We start from the raw sequence: 23,383 nt of genomic DNA, 5'->3' as shown, positions 1-23,383 counted from the left end.
GCCTGCCCGTGCATGCTCCCAGGGCAATATATATATAGATTATATATATATTTATATTTATGCAATAATGTCTTAATATGCAACACCCCTGGGAAAAGCAACCCGAGGGGCCATAGGCAATAAGCAACCCCCTGCCAGCTCCCAGGCCTGGACTGTGCTGCCCTGGAGGCCCTGAGAGCTCAGGGAAGGGGGAAATCTCCACCCCAGGGTGGCCCTGGAGCCAGGAAGCTGAGCAGGGGACAGCGCTGTCCCCAAGGAGTGTCCCAGCCCCTGCTCCTGCTTAGGGGATTCCCTCCTGGCTGGGTCCTGCCGTGCTCAGTTTGTCCCTGTCCCTGTCTGGGCATCACGGGCCGGGCCTGGAGGGGAGCTGCCACACGGTGGTGTCCTTGCATGTCACCAACAGCAGAGCCACCACAGCCCCGCGCTGTCCCAGTCCCAACGCCGGTGCTGTGCCAAAGTGGCACCAGGAGGGCTCGGTGGTCACCCCACGGTGCCAGGACCTGTCCTGGGCTGCTCCCACCGCTCCCCCTCTCTCTTTGGCACAGTGGGGTTCGCTCCAGGTTCTCTGCTCCGGGCACTGGGGACCCCCGACCCTGCTCGTCCCCTCTCCCATCAGTGCATGCAGCCAGCGCGGGCCGTGCCAGGGCTGCTCGAACCCCCAAATCCCGGGGGTGCCCGAGCGGTGCCAAAGCGGGGCACAGCGCTGGGCGAGGTGCATGTGACAGCTTTGCAGGAATTGCAGGAATTTTAACCCTTTAGAACCCCCCTGCCCGGGCTGGCTGGTCCCCGCAGAGCCCCCCAGAGCCAGCGGTAGTTACCTCACTTGATTAACTTATTAATTTATTTGTTTCATTAAAATTTGGAGTAGAGGCTGACGCCTGCTGCTGTCTGTCTCCCGAGAGGTGGCACTGCGGCCCTGTCACCGAGCTGCGGACAGGGGACACAAATGACCGGGTGGGGACAGGACACAAATGTCCTGACGGGGACACAAATGTCCAGCCAGGGACACAAATGACCGGGAGGGGACACAAATGACCGGACGGGGACACAAATGTCCAGCAAGGGACATGAATGTCTTGTAGGGGACACAAATGTCCAGCAGGGGACACAAATGTCCAGCAGGGGACACGAATGACCAGCAGGGGACACAAATGTCCAGCAGGGGACACGAATGACCAGCAGCGGACACAAATGTCCAGCAGGGGACATGAATGTCCAGCAGGGGACACGAATGACCAGCAGGGGACACAAATGTCCGGCCGGGGACACAAATGTCCAGCAGGGAACACAAATGTCCACCAGGGGACACAAATGTCCAGCAGGGACCAGAAATTTCCGCCAAGGGACACAAATGACCGGCCGGGGACACAAATTTCCGGACACCTCCCTGACCCCTTCAGCTGCAGAAAGCCACCGAGATGGGACTGAGAGCGCAGCTCCAGCTCCATCCTGTCCGTGCAGGGGTGCAGGGTTGGTGTCACTGCAGAAGGACCCGTGCCCTGATTTTTGTCACCTTACAGTGAAGTGTCGCTGCCCCGGGAAGGGCTGTGGCCACCCTGCCTGTTTGATGTGTCCCCCCGCAAATGGCGATGTCCCCAATGCCATCCCAGTGAGGTGAAGGTGCGCCCCCCTTCCCCAGGAGCCCCCAGACCCCTGTGGGGACAGCAAAGCTTCACCCCTGGCAGTGAGCTGTCACCCCCGGGGGACAGCGCGTCCTGCAGCGATGCCGGGGGGTTGAGGCGGCTCCTTCCCGTGCCGCTGGCCGGAGAGGAAACCGGGGCCGGCCGCGGCTCCGTCCCTGCCTTTCCTGGCCGCCTCCTGCCAAGAAATTCTCTCCAGGATCGCCTCGGGGCCGAGCCCTGCAGGGGCAGCGCCCCCAGAGCCGGGGATGGGGGCTCGGGGGGGCTCCAGCACCCCGGTTCCTCCCAGTGCCCCATATGTGGGGTGCGATCCGTGGGGGGCTGGCTTTGAGGGGCACTGGACCACGCACCAGAGGGGTGGGCGGCTTTCCTGGGTGGGTTTGGAGGGATTCATCCCTGCAGTGTGGGATCTTCACCCCGCACTCAGCTCGACAGAACCCGGCTCTGTTCGTGGGGCATCCAGGGCCAAGCCAGCCGTGGGTTGGGGTCTTCCCGTGTCTCTGAGCAGTGGGAACAGGGTGCTGGCACTTGTCCCTCCCCCGGTGGCACAGGCAGGGCAGGAGGCGTGTGCCAGCCCTGGGCTCTGCCTCCCGCCCTCACACGGGCACACAAAGTGCCCTGGCAGGACTTTGTCCCCCTCCACCTTGGCTACCCCACGTGTGCCCAGGCTGCCACTCCCCGCAGAGGGGACACACGCACACAGAGTGACACAGAGACGGAGCTGTGAGCTGGCAGGGCCAGCCCCGCCGGAGGCGCAGGAACGGGGTGAGGGGATGCTCCAACACTTGGCCTGTGGCCGCTGCCGCCTCCGCGCTGCGCCGCTTTCTTATCAGCTGGCAGGGGGACAGCGCTGTTTACGGGAACGCTCAGCTGCTCCCGCGGCGTCTCTGAGCTGTCAGGGAGCTGGCGGGGGCACAAGGACACGGAGCAGCGGCCGGGGATGTCCTTTGTGCCAGTGGCTTTGCTTTGTTCTCCGGGGGTCTTGGGGGAATTCGTGACTCACTGCGGATTCCTGCGAGTCCAGTCATGCTGGAGACGGACTGGGCTGGACTCAGTTCCTTCCTGCGCCGCTCCGGCTCCGCGTTGCGTGCGCTGCCCAAGGACGCGCTCACAGCAAAGGCCCTTCCAAGAGCGCTTGGAGCAGGGGCTCCCTGCCCAGGGGGCTGCACAGGACCCTGGTTCAGGCGCCCAGAGCACCCTTGGGTGCCGGCAGCCCCCGTGCCCGGCGGGATTTGGTGCTCCCCGTTTCCCCGGCATGAATCCCACCCTGGCCGCGGTATCCCCCCCGTGGGCTCAGCCAGGATCCCGTGGCCGCCCAGGGAACCCCGCCGTGCTCCCGTGCTGGCTGCCGTGAGCCACCCTCGAGGAATCCTTTGGAGATGCTCCCGGCCGGGCGGGGACAGCGGGAGCCCCGCGTGGGCGGCCGAGCTCCCGCAGCAGGTGCTGGAGCCTGGGGGGCGGCCGGGACCCCCCTATTGTGGTCCCCGAGGCCGAGGTTGGGCTCTGACAGCCGGGCAGGGTCCAAGTGACACCAACTCAATGCCTTGGGGTGTCCCTGTCTCATCTGGACCCCTGGAATGGGCAGGAATGCAGCCCCCTCCCCTCCTCTACGCACACCTGGGCAATGGGGAAGCCCCCCAGGATGTACATGGGGCAGAGGGTGCTGCCCCCATAGCCGGGAGCCCCCATTTAGAGAGGGCAGCGCAGAGGGACCCCAGGAAGGGATCAGGAGCCGGGGACACCGAGGGGACAGAGCGGGCCACAAGTTGGGGGCTCCTCTCTGCAGCCCCAGGCCCGACCCCCGCCCCGCCGCGCTCCGCCCCGGGCCGCTGGCGGCTGTGTCGGCGCCTCCCCGCGCCCCCCCGGCCGGGGCGCGGCTATAAGGGAGCGGCGGGGCCGGCGGCGGGCGCGGGGCGGCGGAGCGGCGGGAGCGGCAGGTACGGAGCGGGCTCCGGGCGGGACCGGGTGGGGTGCCAGGCATGGGGAGAAACGGGGGTCCCGCCCCATGAGTTCCGTGAGGGATCCCAGCACCGGACCCTCCGCCCCTCTCCCGGCGTTTCTGCGCGAAGGGAGAGGCAGGTACGGCCGGGAATGGGGGGGGGGGGGTCCCACCCTTGGGGTCCCCGTGGGTTACCGGGTCACCCTCCCCGTTTTATGGGGGTCCCGGGACCCCCCACGCTGCACGGCAGCGGGAGGGAGGCGGCAGGAGGGGGTCCTTCCCCGTGTGCCCCCGGATTGTCCCCACCGCCCCTTTTTGGGGTCGCCATCACCTCCCAAACTCTGCGGGCTGAGCCTGGCAGCTCATGGCACTGCCCACGGTGGGGACTGCGGGTGGCGCTGGGAATGGACTCCGGGCAGCCCCCGAGTGTCCCGAGGAGCCCTTTCCCCTGAGGGTTTGGTTTTGGAGCCGATGGTGAAGGGGTGAAGGGGTGGGTGAGCCCGGGATGCGCGGAGCCGGGGGGAAAATGGTGTTTTGGAGCTTGAGCTGCGCGGTCACAAGGGGAGTTACAAAACCGGAATGCTCTGAGGAGCCCGGGGAGGGCAGGGTGAGAGCAGAGCTTGGGGAGGGCAGGGTGAGAGCAGAGCCCAGGGAGGGCAGGGTGAGAGCAGAGCCCAGGGAGGGCAGGGTGAGAGCAGAGCCCAGGGAGGGCAGGGTGAGAGCAGAGCCCAGGGAGGGCAGGGTGAGAGCAGAGCCCGGGGAGGGCAGGGTGAGAGCAGAGCCCGGGGAGGGCAGGGTGAGAGCAGAGAGTGGGGAGGGCAGGGTGAGAGCAGAGAGTGGGGAGGGCAGGGTGAGAGCAGCGCCCAGGGAGGGCAGGGTGAGAGCAGAGCCCAGGGAGGGCAGGGTGAGAGCAGAGCGTGGGGAGGGCAGGGTGAGAGCAGAGCGTGGGGAGGGCAGGGTGGCAGCAGCGCCCACCTCGCCGTGCCCTCAGTGGCAGCAGCGCCCACCCCGCCGTGCCCCCGCCGTGCCCTCACCGCCGTCCCTCCGCAGGTGCGGGGACATGGCCGGGGACATGCGGGCCGTGCTGTGCCTCTGGCTGGTGGCCCAGGTGGCGCGGGTGGCCGTGTCCTCGCGGGTCCGCACCCGCCGGGAGCTGGGCCCCGGTCTGTACCAGCACGGCGTCTACGACGCGGGCGGCTCCTACTGCCAGCGGGGCGACGTGTGCTGCCACGGCCGCGACGACGGCTGCACCGTGCCCTACCACGACACGCTGTGCTACTGCGACCTCTTCTGCAACCGCACCGTGTCCGACTGCTGCCCCGACTTCTGGGAATACTGCCTGGGAATCCCGGCGCCCTTCCCCAAAGCCCCAGGTGAGGCTGCAGGTGCTGGGGTTCAGCCCTGGGGTGATGGATGTGGTGCTGCCCTCACTGCAGAGGTGCTCAGACTCCTCAAAATTTTAGGAATTGCTACAGAATGTCCGGGATGGGGATGGACTCCCTCAAAAAGAGGTGTGGGAGCAGCCCATGACCCCAGAGCCCTTTCCCATCAGTGCCTGCAGGGACACGAGGGGACATGAGGGGACGCCATCCCGGCTTGCCCGGTCACGTCTGGGGCAGGCAGATGCTGGCCCTGGTTTAACCCTGCGGGCAGCCCCCAGCTCCCAGCACAAGGCTCTCTCACAAGTCCCGCCGCGGAGCAGAGCCAGCTCCCAGGCACAACCGGCCCCTTTATCCCTGTCCCTCCAGGCTGAGCACATTTAACCCTCCAGGCGCCGAGCCAGGCTCCCACCCTGCACCCACTGACCCCCACGTGCAGCCTGGATTTAAGAACCACGTTGATTTTTCCCTTTGGTTTGCACCCCCGGGAATTTGGGGGGCTGGTGGGACTCCAAACACTCACCAGGAGCTCTCCTATTCCCATACAGGCTGTGCCCGTGCTGGACACAATTACCCCACAGGAGCCACGTACCGGGAGAACTGCAACCTGTGGTGAGTGTGGGCACCTGTGGCATGTCACCAGCACGTCACCAGAGGAAGGTGTCACGCTCCTGTAAACCTCAGAGAGCGAGGCCCGAGCTGGGTGGTGGGAGCTGCTGCCAAAATGCCTTTGCTCCGACAAAAATCCCGAGCCAGAAAGGGCCTTGAGCCTCTCCCAAGTTTCAGTTCATGCCTACGTGGGAGCCGGCGCTGCCCAGGGGCGTTTTGGCCACGCTGGTCCCAGCCCAGCTTGCCCAAGCCTGACGGGGGTTCTGTGCTGCTGGGCACTCCCAGAGCTCGGGGTTAACTGGGAATACTGGTGTTCTGTACTGGTATTGCTGGCATTCGGAGGTGGGGGATTGGAGACGAGGATTCCAGCCCGAGGGGCGATGCTGCAGATAAGGGGAAATCAAAGGCAGCGTCTGGGGCGTGTGCAGGGCAGGGGCACGTGTGGGAACATGTGTGTGTGCTGGGGCTGCAGGTGAAAAGCCACCCTGAGCCTCCCTGCAGCTCTGGGGAGTTTATCCAGCATGGTGGCACGGAGCACTCAGGGATGGAGGGTGTTCCTGTTCAATGTCAATGTCCCCAAGCCATGCAGGTGGATGTCACCTCTCTGCTGCTGGGGGAGCATCTCTGACCCATCTCTTCCCTTCCAAACCCTTCCAAACCCTCTCCCCCACACTTGGTCCCTAGAGAACAGAAATTTCTGCAGTGTCACTTCCACCCCTGCCCCTGGTGTGGTCATATTGTGGGGTACCAGGGGACAAAACCCATGGCGGGGTGACACAGGGTGTGTGGGGCACCCATCTGGTGGCACCCGGAGGTGCTCCCAAGTCCCCAGGTGTCACACAGAACGCTGGGGCTGCAGGTGAAAAGCCATCCAGAGCCTCCCCACAGCTCTGGGGAGTTTCTCTGGGATTGTGGCATGGAGCACTTAGAGATGGAGGGTGTCCCCGTTCCCTTGGGAATGTCAATGTCCCCAAGCCACGCAGGTGGATGTCACCTCTCGGCTGCTGGGGGAGCATCTCTGACCCACCAGCACCGGGGAGGGAGCAAATCCCTTCCAAACCTTCTCCCTCACATTTGGTGCCTGGAGAAGAGAAATTTCTGCAGCGTCACCCCAGGGTCCTGCTTGGGGGGGGGGGTACAAGGGACAAAACCCATGGCGGGGTGACACGAGGTGTGTGTGGCACCCTGAGGTGCTCCCAAGCCCCCAGGTGTCACACAGAGCTCCAGGATCGCTCAGGGATGGATGGGGCAAGGCTGGAATCCAGGTGCTGCCGGCCAGGATCGGGATGGGGGTGTCTGGCAGGACACGGCCATGGCCTCGCTCAGCTCCATAAAAGGGAAATGTGCCGGGATCTGAGCATGCCAAGCATTGCTCACTGCACGGGGGGAGCACAGCCCGGGGCTCCCCAGGGGACCCACCACACCCCCAGAACCCCCCCCTTGGCCCGGCTGTCCCCATGGAGTGCCCTGGTCACTGTGGGTCACCCGTGGGGACACCCAGCCCTGACCCCCAGCCCCGGGCTGCTGTCCAAGACCCTCTCTGATGTCTGCAGCCCTGGCAGCTTTTCAGATGATTTTCTGTCCCATGGCCTGGCTGCCCTCGGGGCTCTTGTGGGGGCTGGGGCAGGGGGGGGACAACTCCCAGGATCACCCAGAGGCCACTCAGGGTCACCCAAAGGCCACTCGGGGTCACCCAGAGGGCTGCCCACGGATTCACCCCACTGCAAGGTGCCAAGCTCTGGTGACCCCTAACAAAAGCCACCAGTTTGGGAGGGGCAGCGCCCACTCAGCGCCACCCTGGTCACCCTGGGGACATCGTTTCTCACCTGTTGTTCCCCCTGCAGCACCTGCGGGCCCGGCGGGCAGTGGCAGTGCGAGGACCACGCCTGCCTGATGGATGGGGAGCTCATCGACGCCATCAACAGGGGCAATTACGGGTAAGGACTGGGCACAGGGGTGCTGCACCCCTCGCTGCTTTTCAGGGTGGCCCCTGAGCCGTGCCCCCCTCTCCCCACGCAGCTGGAGAGCCGCCAACTACAGCCAGTTCTGGGGGATGACCCTGGAGGACGGGATCCGGCACCGCCTGGGCACCTTCCGTCCCTCTGCCACCGTCATGAACATGAACGAGATGCACGTGAGTGCCCGCGGGGAGGGAAACTGAGGCACGGCCATGGCTGGGAAGGGGCTCCCAGAGCAGGGGGCAGGCAGGGCAGCCCTCGTGTTTGGAGACAGCGGCTCAGCAAATTCCCCCGGACAATCCCCGCGCTGCCAGTGTTGTTTTTTCCCCCTCTCCTCCGCGCTGGTTTCCCATCGGAACGCCGAGCCCGACGCTGCTGACTCAGCAGAGCTGCCTCTCTTTGCTTCTCCCTGCACCCAAACCCGGGCTTGGGCACCCCCCGGGGGTCCCTGGGGGGCTGGCAGGGTGTGACGGTGGTCACAGGGGTCTTTGGATGAGGGAAGAGATGAGGATTTGACCCCATGTTTCAGAAGGCTGATTTATTATTTCATGATATATATTACATTAAATCTATACTAAAAAGAATAGAAGAAAAGGTTTCATCTCAGAAGGCTGGCTAAGAATAGAATAGAAAAGAATTAATAACAAAGGTTTGCGGCTCAGACAGTTTGTGCTGTGATTGGCCATTAATTAGAAACAACCACATGAGCCCAATCCCAGATGCACCTGTTGCATTCCACAGCAGCAGATAACCATTGTTTGCATTTTGTCCCTGAGGCCTCTCAGCTTCTCAGGAGGAAAAAAATCCCAAGGAAAGGATTTTCATGAAAAGATGTCTGCGACAGCAGCGCTTGGTGCACCCCCAGCCCCAGGTTTAATTTTAGAGGCGTTTCCTGCGGGCGATTGTGGCCGTGTCCTCCCCAGGAAGGCCAGGGCGGGGACACTGTCCTGATCCAGGGAGGAAAGGCAGGGCCAGAGGCCACCCTGAGGGGCTGTGTCACCCTGGGCTGTCCCCTCGGGGCGGCCACCAAGGGCCCTGCTGGGCTCTGTGATGGGACACTCAGTGCTGGTGTGCTCTAAGGAGGTGCTGGGGCTGTGGAGCCCAAATTTAGGGGAAACTGAGGGGTTTGGCATTTCTGGGATAAATGGGAACCCAAATCTTTGTGTCTCAGGGTGATGTCCCTGTCCTGAGGGGTGTCACAATGAGGCTGGGGGGACACAAAAGTGGGGACACTGCTCAGAGGATGGCTGGGGTGGCAGGAGGAGCTGGGGTCCCATAGTGGGGCTGGGGACACTAGAGCTCACTGGGGACCATCTCAAAGGATGGTTGGGGTTGCAGGAGGAGCTGGGGGGTCCCGTGGGCTGAGCCCCCCCATCTCTGCCCCGCAGATGAACATGGACTCCAACGAGGTGCTGCCGCGTCACTTCGATGCTGCCAAGAAGTGGCCCGGGATGATCCACGAGCCCCTGGACCAGGGGAACTGCGCTGGCTCCTGGGCCTTCTCCACGGCCGGTGAGGGGACAACTGGGACAGGGGGGACAACGGGGACAGAGCCACCTCCCCTTGACCTGCGGGGACAGGGACGGAGCCAAGTCCCTCTGAGCTGCGGGGACAGGGGCAAAGCCACCTCCCCATGAGATGGGGGGACAGCGGGTACAGAGGGGACAGGGACAGAACCACCTCCCCCTGAGCTGCAGGGACACTGGGGACAGGGATGGGACGTCCTCCACCTGACCCGTGGCTCCTCCCCAGCCGTGGCCTCGGACCGCATCTCCATCCACTCCATGGGCCACATGACCCCCGCGCTGTCCCCCCAAAACCTCCTGTCCTGTGACACCCGAAACCAGCGCGGCTGCAGCGGGGGGCGCCTGGACGGAGCCTGGTGGTACCTGCGCAGGAGAGGGTGAGTGGGACACTGGGGTAATGGGATAATGGCGTGGGATAATGGGATAGGGACAGGTGGGATGGGACAGGACGATATGGGACAAGGTGAAATGGGAATGGAAGAGAATTGGATGGGGTGGAACACAATGGAATGGGATAGGATGGGATAAGATCGGAATAGGAGAGAATAAGAGGGGATGGTACAGGATGGGATGGGAATGGGATGGGACAGGAGGGGATGGCATCAAACAGGATGGAATGGGATAGGATGGGAAAAAAAAGTTGTGGGATGAGGTGGGAAGGGAGTAGGATGGGACAGGACAATATGGGACAAAATGAAATGGGAATGGAACGGGATGGGATGGGATGGGATGGGGGACAGGGCCTGCTCTGGGATAAAGGGGCTTTGGGGCTTTGGTCACCTGGAGAAAGCCCAGGAGATCCCTGTCCTTAACCTTGCTTGGACAGCTGGGGAATGAGGGCAGGATGGACAGTGGGGTTTGGGATCGGGATGGGAGTGGGGATCAGAGTGGAGATGGGAGTGGGGTTTGGGGTGAAAATGGAAGTGGGGATTGGAATGGGGATGAGAATGAGTTTTGGTATGGGAATGGAAGAGGGATTTGGTGTGAGGATGGAGAGTAAGTTCGGTACGGGGATGGGATTGAGATGGAGCAGGAAGTTCCATTTGGGATGAGGATGGAGCCGTTCCTTCCCCTCCCGCACCCCAGCGTGGTGACAGACGAGTGCTACCCGTTCACGAGCCAGCAGAGCCAGCCCGCGGCGCCGCCCTGCATGATGCACAGCCGCTCCACGGGCCGGGGCAAGCGACAGGCGACAGCGCGCTGCCCCAACCCCCGGAGCCACGCCAACGACATCTACCAGTCCACGCCCGCCTACCGCCTCTCCTCCAGCGTGAGCGCCGGGCCCGCGGGCGGAGCGGGGAGCGGGAACGGGGCTTGGCTGGGGCTGCTTCACCTGGGAAAACCGAGCTTGGGAATGCGGCTGGGAAAACCCCACTGGGGGAGCGGCTCCTCCGCAGCGGCCGCCTGTGGGTGCTGGAGCTGCTCTGCTGCATCCCTGTGGGTGGGAGGGCACTGCCAGGGCTCCCGGTGCCACTCGGTGTCAGCCTTTGCCATTCTGTTCTGTGCCTGCAGGAGAAGGAGATCATGAAGGAGCTGATGGAGAACGGCCCCGTGCAAGGTATGGGAGAGGCAGGGACACCCCTTGGTGCACCCCAAAAGGTTGGGGGAATAAAATAGGGGAGGAAACCTCTCTGTCCATGCTGGGGGAGCTGTGGTGGCAGCCAGAACCCCCCTGGGCCGCTCCCCCTGTGTGCCCAGGCAGTGCTGCCCCAGTGCCCGTCACGCTGCCCACCCCAGCGGGCACCGGGTTGCTCATTAACTCCTGAGATTTAATCACCGCCTTGGCAGCTGCGTTTGTTTAACTTTATTTGTGCTTTTTGAAACCTCCGGGGAGTGTTGTTGCATGGCCCCAGGGAGGCTCCAGCTGCTGTTTGGAATTTGATGCCCCCGTGCCCCTCTGTGCCCACATCCCCCACCCATGGGGACACAGATCCCCTCCCTCGGGACAGTGGCAGTGTCCCCAAACCCTCTGGCCGTCCCCACAGCCATCCTGGAGGTGCACGAGGATTTCTTCATGTACAAGAGCGGGATCTATCGGCACACACCCGTGGCTGAGGGGAAGGGGCCCAAGCACCAGAGGCACGGGACCCACTCGGTGAAAATCACGGGGTAGGTCTGGGGGTGGCCTGGGGGGGCCCACAGAGCCATCCCATCCCATCCCATCCCATCCCATCCCATCCCATCCCATCCCATCCCATCCCATCCCATCCCATCCCATCCCTGCTCCTTCATGTTCCACCCCACCCAATTCTCTTCCATTCCCATTTCATCTTGTCCCACACCGTCCTGTCCCATCCTGTCCCCATCCCATCCCATTCCCATCTGATTCTGCCCCATTCCCGTTTCATCTTGTCCCATGTCATCCTGCCCCATTCCATCCTGTCCTGTCCCATCCCACAACTTTCCTATCCCATCCTATCTCATCCTATCCCATTCAAGGTGGCAAAAATGTTCCCTTTGGGTGTCCCCGAGCTGGGAAAGGTGACAAGGAGGGGATTGGTGGCACAAGGGACACAGTGTGGCGCTCAGCACCCTGGAGGACGGGGGATTTGGAGGTGCAGACCCCCAGGATGGGGTTGGATCTGCCCTGCGTCCGTGTTTCCTTCCTCCTGCCGTGGCTAAATATTCCTGCCCCTATTCCTGGAGCGGATGTCCCAACCTCGGATGGCCCTGGGGAGGTGCCGGGGGCAGGAAATGAGCAGGGTCAGCCCCCCCGTGCCCCAATCCCACCACGGGGCTGGGTGGGGGGACCCCAAAGTCTGGGGGAGCTTGGGGGGACCCCACAGTCTGGGGGAGCTTGGGGACACCACGGTTTGGGGGTGCTTGGGGATCCCACAGTCTGGGGGTGCTTGGGGAGACCCCACAGTCTGGGGGAGCTTGGGGACACCATGGTTTGGGGGAGCTTGGGGGGACCCCACATTCTGGAGGTGCTTGGGGACACCACAGTCTCAGAGAGCTTGGGGACATCAAAGTCTGGGGGTGCTTGGGGACCCCAAAGCCTGGAGGTGCTTGGAGACACCAAAGTCTGGGGGAGTTTGGGGATCTTCCCCACATTCTGGGGGTTGTGGACCCCCCCTCACTGTCCTGTCCCTCTGCAGGTGGGGAGAGGAGCAGCTGCCTGATGGCCAGACCCAAAAATACTGGGTAAGTTTTGGGGTGAAGAGCTCAGCCATGGGGTGCTGCCATTCCCTGCACCCATTTGGGGTCCAGCTTGGCTTTTTTGGGGGTGTCACCACCCTGAGCGTGTCCCCTGTCCCCTCTGCAGACGGCGGCCAACTCGTGGGGCACGGCGTGGGGCGAGGGCGGCCACTTTCGCATCGCCCGCGGCGTCAACGAGTGCGAGGTGGAGACCTTCGTGGTGGGGGTTTGGGGCCGCGTCAGCATGGAGGACATGCCCCACAAGTGAGCCCCGCGATGTCCCCAGTGTCCCCAATGTCCCTGTCCCCAGCGCGGCCCTGCCCAGCTCACAGCACGGTGGGCAAGGCACTGTCCCCTGTGTCCAGTGGCAGGGGGCTGGCGCTGTTCCCTGTGTCCCCTGGAGGACATGCCCCACAAGTGAGCCCCATGATGTCCCCCAATGTCCCCAGCGCGGTCCCACCCAGCTCACAGCACACTGGGCAGGGGCTGGCGCTGTCCCTGTGTCCCCTGGAGGGGGCTGGCGCTGTCCCCCATGTCCCATGGAAGGGGCTGGCGCTGTCCCTGTGTCCCCTGGAGGGGGCTGCGTGTCCCCGCCGTGCTGACACAGCGGCTGGGGGCAGTGGGGCGTGCGAGGGGGATGCTCTGGGGGCTGCTCCCGTCTCCCGTGGGATTTACCCGCTAATCCCCCCTGCCCCGGGGCTCGGCTGGGCTGCGGTGGCGGCTGGGGGCTCTTCAAAGGCAGCTGCACCCCCCCAAAATCCCAGCTGTGGGATTTCTCCTCCTTTTCCCGATGGAAATTCCTGTCCCTCCCGTCCTGGCTCCAGCAGCTCCTCCCAGCAGGGCAGCGCTGGAGTTTGGGGGTGAAATAACCCAACAAGGGGGTCCCCTGAGCCCCCAGGGCTGGGTGGTGCCAGGATGGGGTCCCCACCGTCCCCCCCAGCCCGTCCCTATGGTGCTATGGCCCTGCCACCCCCCTGGGGGACAGCAGGGACAAGGGAGGGCTCAGCCCCTTGGTGTCCCCATGTCCTGGGGCGGCCACAAGTGGGGTCCACGCAGCCAGCACAGCCCCTCTTCCCCCTCAACCCAAGGGCTGTACTTTTAAGACATTTTTTTTGTATTTATTTTGCTTTTTATTGTTTGTAAATAAAGTTATGGAAGCCTCAGAGCCCGGAGGGTGCGCTCAGTGCTCCGAGGGGGACGCGTGGCCCCTGTCACCCCCTGTCTGGGGGGCCCAGCGCGGCCTCGGGAAGGGCTGGGGGGGTGAGATAAGGCCCCGCTCATTGTCCACCTTCCGGCCCCGCCGCTCCGGTCACCGCGGCCAGCGCTGGCCACGCCGCGGGCACGCGCAGCCACTCGGGCCACCGCGGCCACTCGTGTCACCACGGCCAGGGGGTCACCACGGCCAGCTGTGCCACCGCACCCGGCTGTGCCGCCACGGCCAGGTATTGCCACCACAGCCACCGTGCAGCTGGGCGGCCAAATGCCAGCTGCAAGTGCCACCACAGTGACATGTGCCACCCCAAGTGCCGCAAAAATGAGACGTGCCACCACATCCACGGTGTCCCCACAGCCCCCGTGCCCTCCCTGGGGTGGCGCTGGGGCTGTTGTCGCCTTTCCCAAAGGCCTGCGTTGGTGGCGGTCCCCGTCCGTGTCCCCTCCCTCTGTCACCCCCGGGTCCCCACGCAGGGGATATTCACGGGGTGGAGGGCGGTGCCACCTAATGGTGGCTTCCTGTAACTGCAGGATGGGTGCGAATATATGTTTTTAAAATACGTAAAAATATCTCTATTGTGTATAGATAGAGATATAGATGTGTATAGATATGTCTGAACATCTATATATATACAGGTGTCTCTTTGTGTTCACCTCCCCATATATATCTCAATATAAATCTCTCAATGTATATATATATATATGTGCAAAATATTTTTATATATATATTTTTGCACACATATATATAAAAATATCCTGTATATATTTCTATATGTGTATATATGTGCATGTAACCACACCCATTTAATATATATAATATAAATAATGTAATAATAAAATATAACATATAAAATATAATATGTATAAGATATAAAACATAATGTATATATTATATATTATATATTATATATTATATATTATATATTATATATTATATATTATATATTATATATTATATATTATATATTACGTGTGTGTCTATGTATTTACATATATACTTGCATGTATACAAACACATGCATTTCTATATATTTACATATGTATATATACATATAAACAGTTTTTAATATGTTTATGTGTATCTATATATATGTACATGTATGTATATATGTATTAAAAATGTCTGTATATATATTTATATGTGAAAATATGCATGTACACACACCTCTATATATGTATATATATACACCAGTGTATATATACATATCTACCTATACACCTGTATGTGTGTGTGTATGTATATATATAAAAAAATATATATCATGCAGGTATGTATTTTAAATATATTTATATGTATTTTATATATATTTTACATATATGTATTTTATGTACTTATATATAGCACAGAATATATATTAAAATACATATATGCACATATAAAACATATTAAAAAATCTATAAAATATATATTTCTATTTTTATATACATATCAATATATTTATATATATTTACAACCCCTCTGCCTCAAGCCCAAGCAGGGCTGAGCTCTGACTCAACAGAAATATTGGAAATGCTCAGGGGAAAACATCCTTGGAATGCTCGGGGATGGTTGGGAACAGCCAGTCCTGCTCGGGGCTGGAAAACACCGAGGTCACACAGAAAACACCGAGCCTGGCTCCTCCTGCTCATCTCAGACCTTTGAACCTTTTATTCCTTAAGAATTCCTGCAAATCTCTCGGAGATTCATCAGGGTGGATTCCAGGCTCATCACTCAGGAAGAAAACTCCTGCATTGATGGGATTTTTCTGCGCCTCAGGAGTCCCCCCTAATCCTTTATTTTCCATATTTGGACATGAAATTCCTCAGAATTGATTTTAGGGAATGGTGTCCAGCCCTGAGACGTGTCCCCTGGTGCCACCACAGGGGACAGGAGGCACTTGATGTCCCCTGGAGCCCTCCCTGGACACAGAGACCACGGAGCAGCTGGAGCAGAACACGTTTTATTCCAAAGCTGGAAAACCTGAGCTCTGAACTTTGTCTGGATTTGGCTTCAGGATTGGCAACAGCGAGGGGACAATCCCATGGGGCTGCAGCAGGACATCCCATTCCAGCAGCCCCATGGAAAACAGGGATGAGACCCCCAGGAAAGCATTCCCAGGGCGGGATGCGCTCCCAGGGCACTCAGGTAGGGAAGGAAGGAGCTTTATCCTCATTTTTCCCCTTTCCTGCTTCTTCCAAACCCAAGGTGCAGCTTTTCCTCCCTAAAATGAAGATGTTCTGCTGCAGGCAGAACCTCGGGATGAAGCTGGAATTTGGGGCTGGCACGGGATCTAAGCTGCTTTGGCTGTCCCAGTTTGGCGTGGGTTTCACAAAACGGACACGAGGAATCCAAGCCAGGAAAACCCCAGCAGGATTTGGGGTGGATCAAGCTGGAAATTTGGCCCCGGGGGGAACTCTCAGATGGGCTCAGCATCATCCAACAGAGAAGATGAGGATGGCTGAAGGTTCTGGAGAGCTCCAGAATTCCCAGCCTTTGGAGTGGGGATGTCAGAGCATCCGTGTCACCACCATGGTGAGGAAATCCTCGTAGCTGAGGCGGACATTCCCCACCATGGCCGTGTCCTTCTCCCTGAAGGCGTCGGTGAGGCTCTGCAGCTGCATGCAGATGTGGATGAACCGGTCCAGTTGGATACTGGGATTGGGGGAACGCTGGGCGTACCGGGCCAGCAGCAGCTGGCTGAACTGGGGGCTCAGGTTGTAACCCATCTGGGAGAAAGCTGGGGGGAGGAAAAACTCGGATTGAACCTTCCCAAATGGAAAGGGAGCGGCTGTGTCCTGCTCCCCCATGCCCCACACACCCCATCTCCCACTCCCACCACCCTTCCCACTCAGGGTGTGCACGGGCAGGGCTCTCCAGAGGAATCAAACCACAAATTCCAGGCATTTTTCCCTTTCACACACACCCAAGAGCTCCTCCCCACAAACCAGGCTCCAGCCACTCATCGTTGAGAGGGAATTCTGGGCTTCCTGAAGGAACTTTGTGCCCCACCCCTGCTGCAGCTCATCACCTCCTGTCCCCTGAGAAGCTCCTGGTTTATCCCATGGATAATTCCCAAGGAGCTCAGACCCCTCCAGCCCGGCTGCAGAGACCACTCCAGCAGGAATTCCAGGTTCCAGCTGGGAACAGAGCCTGGAAATGGTTATGAGGGGCATCAGGAGGGGCCAGGCTGGTGGCTGTGGCCCTCACCCACCTTGCTGGAGCTCGCTGAAGCTGATGGAGCCGGACTGGTCCCTGTCATACTGCTGGAAGAGGCTCCTCCACTGCTGGATGAAGCGCAGCAGGGCGGAGAAGCCGTAGACGTCGATGCGCCCCGACCGCGTCTTGTCGAACATGTCTGGGCAGGGAGGAGCAGCAACAGGGCAGGGAGGAGGAGTGGAAAAGCTGCAGAAACTTCCAGGGAGCTCAGGATCCATGCCGTGGCTCCCTGGAGTCCTGCTCTGATCCCAAAAATCCCCCTCACCAGGACTGCGATCCACTGGGACCGTTCAACCCTCAAGGCTGGTAAGAAACGGCACCAAAAGCTGAGGTTGGGGCAAGCTTTGGGTGAATCTCTGCATTTTTTGGGCTTCCCTCACTTTCCTCCCTGTTTTTCTGGGATCTGGGGCTTGTGCAGAGCTGGGATTTCCTTTCCCAAGCAGGATTTTGGGCCCTGCACCCGTGTCCTGCCCCACTGGGAGCTGCTTGGTTTGCCCAGCTCCAGCCGGGAGCGATACCCAGGGAAAAGGGGAATTCACCCCAAAGCCAACCAAACCAGATGAGAAGGAGGGGAAGGAGACCCCAGACTCACTGATCATGAGCAGACAGGTCTCATCGTTGAACGAGGACCAGTTGTTGTTGACCAGAGCCTGCTTCAGCTCCTTGACGGAGATGAACCCGCTGTGATCCGTATCCACCGTCTGGAACCAGGAAAACGCCTCGGGATCCACCCCTGGGGGGGCATTCCCTGCTCGGGGAGAGGCCATCGGAGCTGTCACCTTCCCCTCGGACAGGCCAGGGGCTGGGCTGGGCTGGCCCCGGAGCTTCTCCTCCCACGGGAATTACAGCCCGGTAAATCCCGGGAGAACGGGGCCGGGATGGGCACGGAACGGCTGGAGCCGGGAATGGGCTGGGAACCGGAGCCTGGGGTGGAGAGGAGCCACGGTGCTGCGCCACAAATCCGGCAGAACCGGGAGATTGGTGTGGGGTGAAAGTTTTAGGGCTGCCTGGCCCTTCCTCTTCCTCCCTTTTCTCTTTTTCCTCCTCCTCTTTCTCCTTTCCCTCCTCCTCTTCCTTCTCCTCCCTCTCCTCCTCCTCCTCCTCCAGGATTTCAAAATAATAAACCGGGACATCCAATTTCATCCTCCTGGTGGCTTCTGCTGAGCTGGGGACCCCCTCAACCCTCATCGGGGTGGGGACTCCCCAGCCCCCCGACCCCGCACCGGGCTGGGCACCCCATCTCTCCCCACCTTGTCCCGGGTACCGCGGCAGGAAGATCCCGAACTCACCTCCCGGGGCCGGCCCGCCGTAGGGCCCGGGCTGGGGGCTGCCGTAGGGGCCGCCGTAGGGACCCCCGGGTGGGGGATGCCCGTAGGGTCCCGGGGGTGGCCCCCCGCCATAGGGACCCCCGGGTGGGGGGTGCCCGTAGGGTCCCGGGGGTGGCCCCCCGCCGTAGGGAGCCCCGGGGTACGGCCCGACCGAGGGGGGCTGTCCTGCGCCGGGGTAGCCCTGGGGAGGGGACAGAGCCGGTGTGAGGCGGGCACCGGGCACCGGGATGGGCACGGGGATGGCGCTGGTGTCGCTCACCCTGGAGACCCTGCGCGCCTCCCATGGCCCCGACCCCCGCCCCGGTCACAGTCCGGATCCCGTTCCCAATCACGGTCCGGATCCCGGTCAGAGTCCCGATCCCGGTCAGAGTCCCGATCCCGGTCACAGTCCCGATCCCGGTCCCTGGTCCCCAGCGCCGCTCTGGGTTCCGGTCCCGCTCCCTGGTCCCACTCTCCGCTGCCTCTCCGGTCCCGCTCCCCGGTCCCCATTCCCTGCCCTCCGGTCCCGGTCGGGCTCCCTGCCGCCCCTCCCACTCCTCCGGTCCCGGTCCCAGTTCCCGTTCCCCGCCGCCGCTCCTGGTCCTCGTCCCGGTCCCGGTCCCGGTCCCGGTCCCGATCCCGACCCCGGTCCCGGTCCCGGTCCCGCACCTGCCCCGGGTACGCCATAGCGGGTCTTCCGCCCCGGCCACGCCCTGATGACGTCATAGAAACGTCCTGCACCCATTGGCTACGCTAGGCAGTGACCACGCCTCTGGGCGGGGCGGGGGCAGAGCGGTGACGCGCGGGAAGCGCGCGCCCGACGGAGGCCTTAAAGCGGCAACGGCGCCTGGGCGGGGTGGGGCCCACCAGGAGCGGGGATAGCGCCGGGATCAGTCCGGGATTGCGGCCGGGATCAGCCAGGGAATGGAGCTGGAATTCCCCGGAAGATCAACCGGGATCAGCCCGGGAATGGGGCTGGCGACCCCACAAAATGAGGGCTGGGATTCCCCTGGCAGCAGGACCGAGATCCCTCTAGGAGCAGGGCTGGGTTAGCGGTCTGGGATTCCCAGGAATTCCAGGCAAGATCCAAGAGTAGGGCTGGTGTCAGCCTGAGAGTAGACGTAGAATCCCCACAAGACCACGGGAATTAGTTTGGGATTCCTCCAGAGGCAAAGCTGGGATCCCACCCCATCCCAGATCTCCTGGAACCAGGGCTGGGATGTGCTGAGATGAGAGCGGGATCTCCGCAGGAACGGCGCTGGGATACCCCCAAATCAGGGCTGGGATTGCCTTGAGACATCCCAGGATCCCCTGGCATCAGGACTGGCACTCCTCCATCCATCCCAGGGTGCTCAGCATCACCGTGTCCCCAACCAGAGTGGGCTCATGCTGCTCAGATGGCCGGAGCAGCATCCCTTGGTGACAGGGTGGTGACAGTCTGGGGATGAGGCACAGAGCCACCCATGTCCACTCACAGGTGTATTTTTGGGGCAGGATCCACCTGCCCCCACCATTGCCTGTACAAGCCCCCCTGAGCCCTCCAGCACGGGCACGGCCCCGGCACAGCGGGGTGAAACACGAACAATATTAACAGCAAATCTGGGGGGGCTCGGGGGGCACGGGGGGCTCAGCCAAAGGGACCCTTGACGTTCTTGGGCTGGAAGAGCGGCTGCTCCACGGGCAGAGCCCCCAGGCAGTCGGCAGGGTTGCAGTGCCCCGTTTTGCCCGGCTGCCCCGTGGCACCGGGAGGGCCGGGGATGCCAGGGATGCCCTGCTGCCCCACGGGGCCCGGGGGACCCATCTTGCCGTAGCCTGGTGGCCCCTGGGGACCTGGAAGAGAAGGAGTGAAGGGAAAGTGGGGTGGCAGCAAAGCCCAGGGTGGGGCTGGGGGCCAGGCAGAGGTTGGGGGCTCACCTGGGGGTCCCGGGGGGCCGCTGTCCCCCATCAGCCCCACGCCTTTCTCGCCTTTCTCTCCTTTGGCTCCCGGCTCACCTGGGGGAGAGGTGGAGGGAGAGGAGGGGTGAGAAGCTGGCACAGCCACAGCGTCCGAGTGCCAGGGACGCTGGGAATGAGCTGGGGACACTGGGGATGAACTGGGAACAGCCCAGGGACACTGGGAATGAACTGGGGACACTGGGGATGAACTGGGAACAGCCCAGGGACACTGGGAATGAACTGGGGACACTGGGAGCAGCCCAGGGACACTGGGAATGAACTGGGGACACTGAGAATGAACTGGGGACACTGGGAATAAACTGGGAACACTGGGAACAGTCCAGGGACACTGGGAATGAACTGGGGACACTGGGAACGTCCTGGGGACACTGGGAATAAACTGGGAACACTGGGAACAGCCCAGGGACACTGGTAATGTCCTGGGGACACTGAGAATGAACTGGGGACACTGAGAATGAACTGGGGACACTGCAAATGTCCCGGGGATACTGGGAACAGCCCAGAGACACTGGGAATGAACTGGGGACACTGGGAACAGCCCAGGGACACCAGGAGCATCCTGGGGACACCGGGAACACCCCAGGGACACTGGGAACACTACAGAGACACCAGGAACATCCCAGGGACATCGAGAACATGGTGGGGACACCGGGAACACCGCAGTGACACCGGTGACGGCCCGGGGAGCAGCACGTACCCCGCATGCCCGGCACGCCCTGCCGCCCCTCTCGGCCGATCTGCCCCGGCATGCCCGGGGAGCCGGGGGGTCCCGGCCGGCCGGGCAGCCCGTCCTTGCCGGGGGGACCGGGCCTGCCCGGGGACGCCACCATCTCCACCGGGAAGTGCAGCCGGGAGGTGTAATAGGCCATCCGCTCTGCGGGGACACAAATGGGGACAAAAACGGGGACAAAACCCGAGATCAGCCAGCGGGGTCAGGGTGGGGACAGGGTGGGGACACAGGGAGGGTCACCACCCCCCGTTACCGTCAAACATCTTGTTCAGCTCCTGGCGGATGAAGCGCTTGACCTCGTCGTAATTGACCACATCTCCCTGTGGGGACAGAGGGGACACGGGAGGGGACACAGGAGGGGAGACACGAGGGGACATGAGGGGACGCAGGGAGACATGTGAGGGGACACACGATGGGACATGCAAGGGGACATGAAGGGACACAAGGGGACACGTGAGAGGACAGGGGACACAGGAGGGGACATGTGAGGAGACACACAGGGACATGCCAGGGGACACAGGAGGGGGCACATGAGGGGATACAAGGGGACATGTGAGGGGACATGAAGGGACACGAGGGGACACACAAGGGGACATGAGGTGACACGCGAGGGGACACAGGAGGGGACACATGAGGAGACACACGAGGGAACATGAGGGGACACGAGGGGACACAAGGACACACGAGGGGACACACGAGGGGACATGTGAGGGGACACACGAGGGGACACACGAGGGGACATGGCCACCACTCCACACCACAGGGACATCATCCTGCCCCCCGACAGGGCCACCTGCTGTCCTTACCATCATGCCCGGGGGTCCCGGCAGGCCGGGGCTGCCCGCGGGGCCCGGCGAGCCCGGGGGTCCCCTCTCCCCCGCGGGGCCCCGCGGCCCCACCAGCCCCATGGAGCCGCTTTTGCCCGGCCCCCCTGGCATCCCGGCTCTGCCCTTCTCGCCGGGGTAGCCGCGCTCGCCGGGGGCTCCAGCGTCACCCTGCGGATGGGAAAGGTCAGTTCTGGAGTGCCAGGACAGCACAGCGACCGTGGTGGCACTGCCAGCTGGCACAGCCTCACCTTCTGTCCAGCTGGGCCTGCAATGCCCGGTTTGCCTGGTGGTCCCTGAAAAACAGGAGCAGTGTGACAGGGATGTCACCCCAGCCAGGCCAGGGGGTGACAAAATCCGTGTCCAGCTGGGCAGAAAGTTCCAGAGAACGCTGCTCACCTCCTTCCCAACGGGTCCGTCCGCTCCCTGCTCTCCCTGCGGGGACAAAGAGGGGCAGCGTGAGGTGGTGACACCACAGGGCCACCCCAAGGTCCCCACGCTCGGGGTGTAGGGTCCTGCTGTGCTCACCGGTGGTCCTGGGTGTCCTGGGGGTCCCGGCTGTCCTGGCATTCCCGGCAGACCCCGCTCGCCCACGGAGCCGCGCTCGCCCTTCAGCCCCTATGGAGAGGAGGGAACGGGAGCACCGGGAGCATCGGGACCAGGGGATCCCAAAACCCCAAACCCCCAACCCAAAGCCCCTATGGAGAGGAGGGAACGGGAGCACCGGGAGCATCGGGATCAGGGAATCCCAAAACCCCCAAATCCCCTGTGGGGAGGAGGGAACGGGAACACCGGAGCATCAGGATCAGGGGATCCCAAACCCACCCATCCTCACCCCAAAGCCCCTGTGGGGAGGAGGGATAGGGAGCACCAAGAGTACTGGGATCAGGAGATCCCAAACCCCCAAATCCCCACCCCAAACCCTCTGTGGGGAGGAGGGACCAGGAGCTTCTGGAGCATTGGGATCAGGGGATCCCAAAACCCCAAATCCCCACCCCAAACCCTCTGTGGGGAGGAGGGACCAGGAGCTTCTGGAGCATCGGGATCAGGGGATCCCAAACCCCCAAATCCCCACCCCAAATTCCCACCCCAAAGCCCCTGCAGGGAGGAGGGATTGGGAGCACCAAGAGCACTGGGATCAGGGGATCCCAAACCCTCAAATCCTCACCCCACATCCCCACTACTCACCACCCCAGCCAGGCCAGCGGGTCCTGGCTGTCCTGGGCTGCCAGGGGGACCCTGGGGACAGAGACAGGGCAGTCAGTTGGGGGTCACGGGTGGTGTCCCCACTCCCTGTCACCAAAGGGATCCCCTCCAGGATTCCCCCATTGTGGGGGCACCAACTTACGATGAGCCCTGGGGGTCCCTGCCGGCCTTGGGGTCCCATGGGTCCGGGGTCACCCTGAGGAAGGCAAGGTGAGGAGGAGGATGAGGATGGCAGGGTGGTGACAAGGGGGTGACAAGGGGGTGACAAGGGGTCACTCACCTCAGCTCCTGGCCGGCCCGTGCTGCCTGGTGGGCCGGGTTTGCCACAGTCACCCTAAAAGGAGAAGGGACAGTGAGGGGAGTCCTGGCCATGCCTGAGGTCCCTGGGGATGTCACCAGGCAGTGTCACCACGGCTCACCTTTGGTCCTGGCAGCCCTGGGTGTCCTGTCTTGCCCTTGAAGCCCTGGAGAGAGAAAAGAGCTGGGTGGGGGTCCCAGGGTGATGCCAGGTGACCCTGACCATGCAGTGCTGGTCCAGGGCCACCAACCTCAGCTCGGTGTCACCAGGAACACCTCAGGGGACAGTCCTGGCTCAGGAGAGCCCGGCTTGGCTGCCAGGGAGAGGTGACAAGGAGGGTGTCACTCACCGGAGGACCCATCATTCCTGGTGGCCCGGGGGGACCAGGGTCACCCTGGGGACAGACAGACAGACAGACCAGGGTTGGGGGTGTCCTGGGGGGTGCAGGGTGGCTGCCCCCCAACC

The 23,383-nt window shown here is 61.9% G+C and overlaps 3 protein-coding genes across 4 annotated transcripts in view; 1 reads left to right on the top strand and 2 right to left on the bottom strand.

Annotated features, from left to right (window-relative positions):
• Window positions 1-3,522: 3,522 nt before the first annotated feature.
• Window positions 3,523-13,354, top strand: TINAGL1 (tubulointerstitial nephritis antigen like 1). 2 transcript variants are annotated; one of them, XM_059488882.1, is made up of 12 exons: window positions 3,523-3,577; window positions 4,630-4,952; window positions 5,507-5,570; window positions 7,412-7,504; window positions 7,587-7,701; window positions 8,914-9,037; window positions 9,278-9,428; window positions 10,138-10,321; window positions 10,564-10,609; window positions 11,037-11,160; window positions 12,150-12,195; window positions 12,317-13,354. In XM_059488882.1, the coding sequence occupies exons 2-12, from the start codon at window positions 4,640-4,642 to the stop codon at window positions 12,455-12,457; spliced, it is 1,401 nt and encodes a 466-aa protein (XP_059344865.1). In that variant the 5' UTR covers window positions 3,523-3,577; window positions 4,630-4,639; the 3' UTR covers window positions 12,458-13,354. The 2 variants fall into 2 exon arrangements, with proteins under 2 accessions (XP_059344865.1, XP_059344864.1); XM_059488881.1 differs by lacking the exon at window positions 3,523-3,577 and adding an exon at window positions 3,621-3,719.
• Window positions 13,355-15,325: 1,971 nt separating this feature from the next.
• Window positions 15,326-18,603, bottom strand: PEF1 (penta-EF-hand domain containing 1). Its single transcript, XM_059488908.1, has 5 exons — window positions 18,574-18,603; window positions 17,887-18,106; window positions 17,190-17,345; window positions 16,593-16,736; window positions 15,326-16,118 (listed from the first exon to the last, which is right to left on the bottom strand). Exons 1-5 carry the CDS (start codon window positions 18,589-18,591, stop codon window positions 15,889-15,891), a joined length of 768 nt encoding a protein of 255 aa, XP_059344891.1. The 5' UTR covers window positions 18,592-18,603; the 3' UTR covers window positions 15,326-15,888.
• A 767-nt stretch (window positions 18,604-19,370) lies between these two features.
• The window catches only part of COL16A1 (collagen type XVI alpha 1 chain), a 28,869-nt gene continuing 24,856 nt past the window's right edge, over window positions 19,371-23,383 (bottom strand). Inside the window, exons 58-70 of the mRNA XM_059488853.1 lie at window positions 23,268-23,312; window positions 23,040-23,084; window positions 22,901-22,954; window positions 22,763-22,816; window positions 22,603-22,653; window positions 21,943-22,032; window positions 21,814-21,849; window positions 21,666-21,710; window positions 21,397-21,585; window positions 20,844-20,910; window positions 20,558-20,734; window positions 19,819-19,896; window positions 19,371-19,734 (exon numbers count right to left, since the gene is read on the bottom strand). Of these exons, the coding sequence (XP_059344836.1) occupies window positions 19,532-19,734; window positions 19,819-19,896; window positions 20,558-20,734; window positions 20,844-20,910; window positions 21,397-21,585; window positions 21,666-21,710; window positions 21,814-21,849; window positions 21,943-22,032; window positions 22,603-22,653; window positions 22,763-22,816; window positions 22,901-22,954; window positions 23,040-23,084; window positions 23,268-23,312 (1,134 nt within the window). The 3' untranslated portion in view covers window positions 19,371-19,531. The remainder of the gene's footprint in view (window positions 19,735-19,818; window positions 19,897-20,557; window positions 20,735-20,843; window positions 20,911-21,396; window positions 21,586-21,665; window positions 21,711-21,813; window positions 21,850-21,942; window positions 22,033-22,602; window positions 22,654-22,762; window positions 22,817-22,900; window positions 22,955-23,039; window positions 23,085-23,267; window positions 23,313-23,383) is intronic.

The sequence above is a fragment of the Ammospiza nelsoni genome, chromosome 25 (genome assembly GCF_027579445.1).
Source record: "Ammospiza nelsoni isolate bAmmNel1 chromosome 25, bAmmNel1.pri, whole genome shotgun sequence".
Classification (NCBI taxonomy): Eukaryota; Metazoa; Chordata; class Aves; order Passeriformes; family Passerellidae; genus Ammospiza; species Ammospiza nelsoni.
This window is presented reverse-complemented; position numbering and strand designations above follow the sequence as displayed.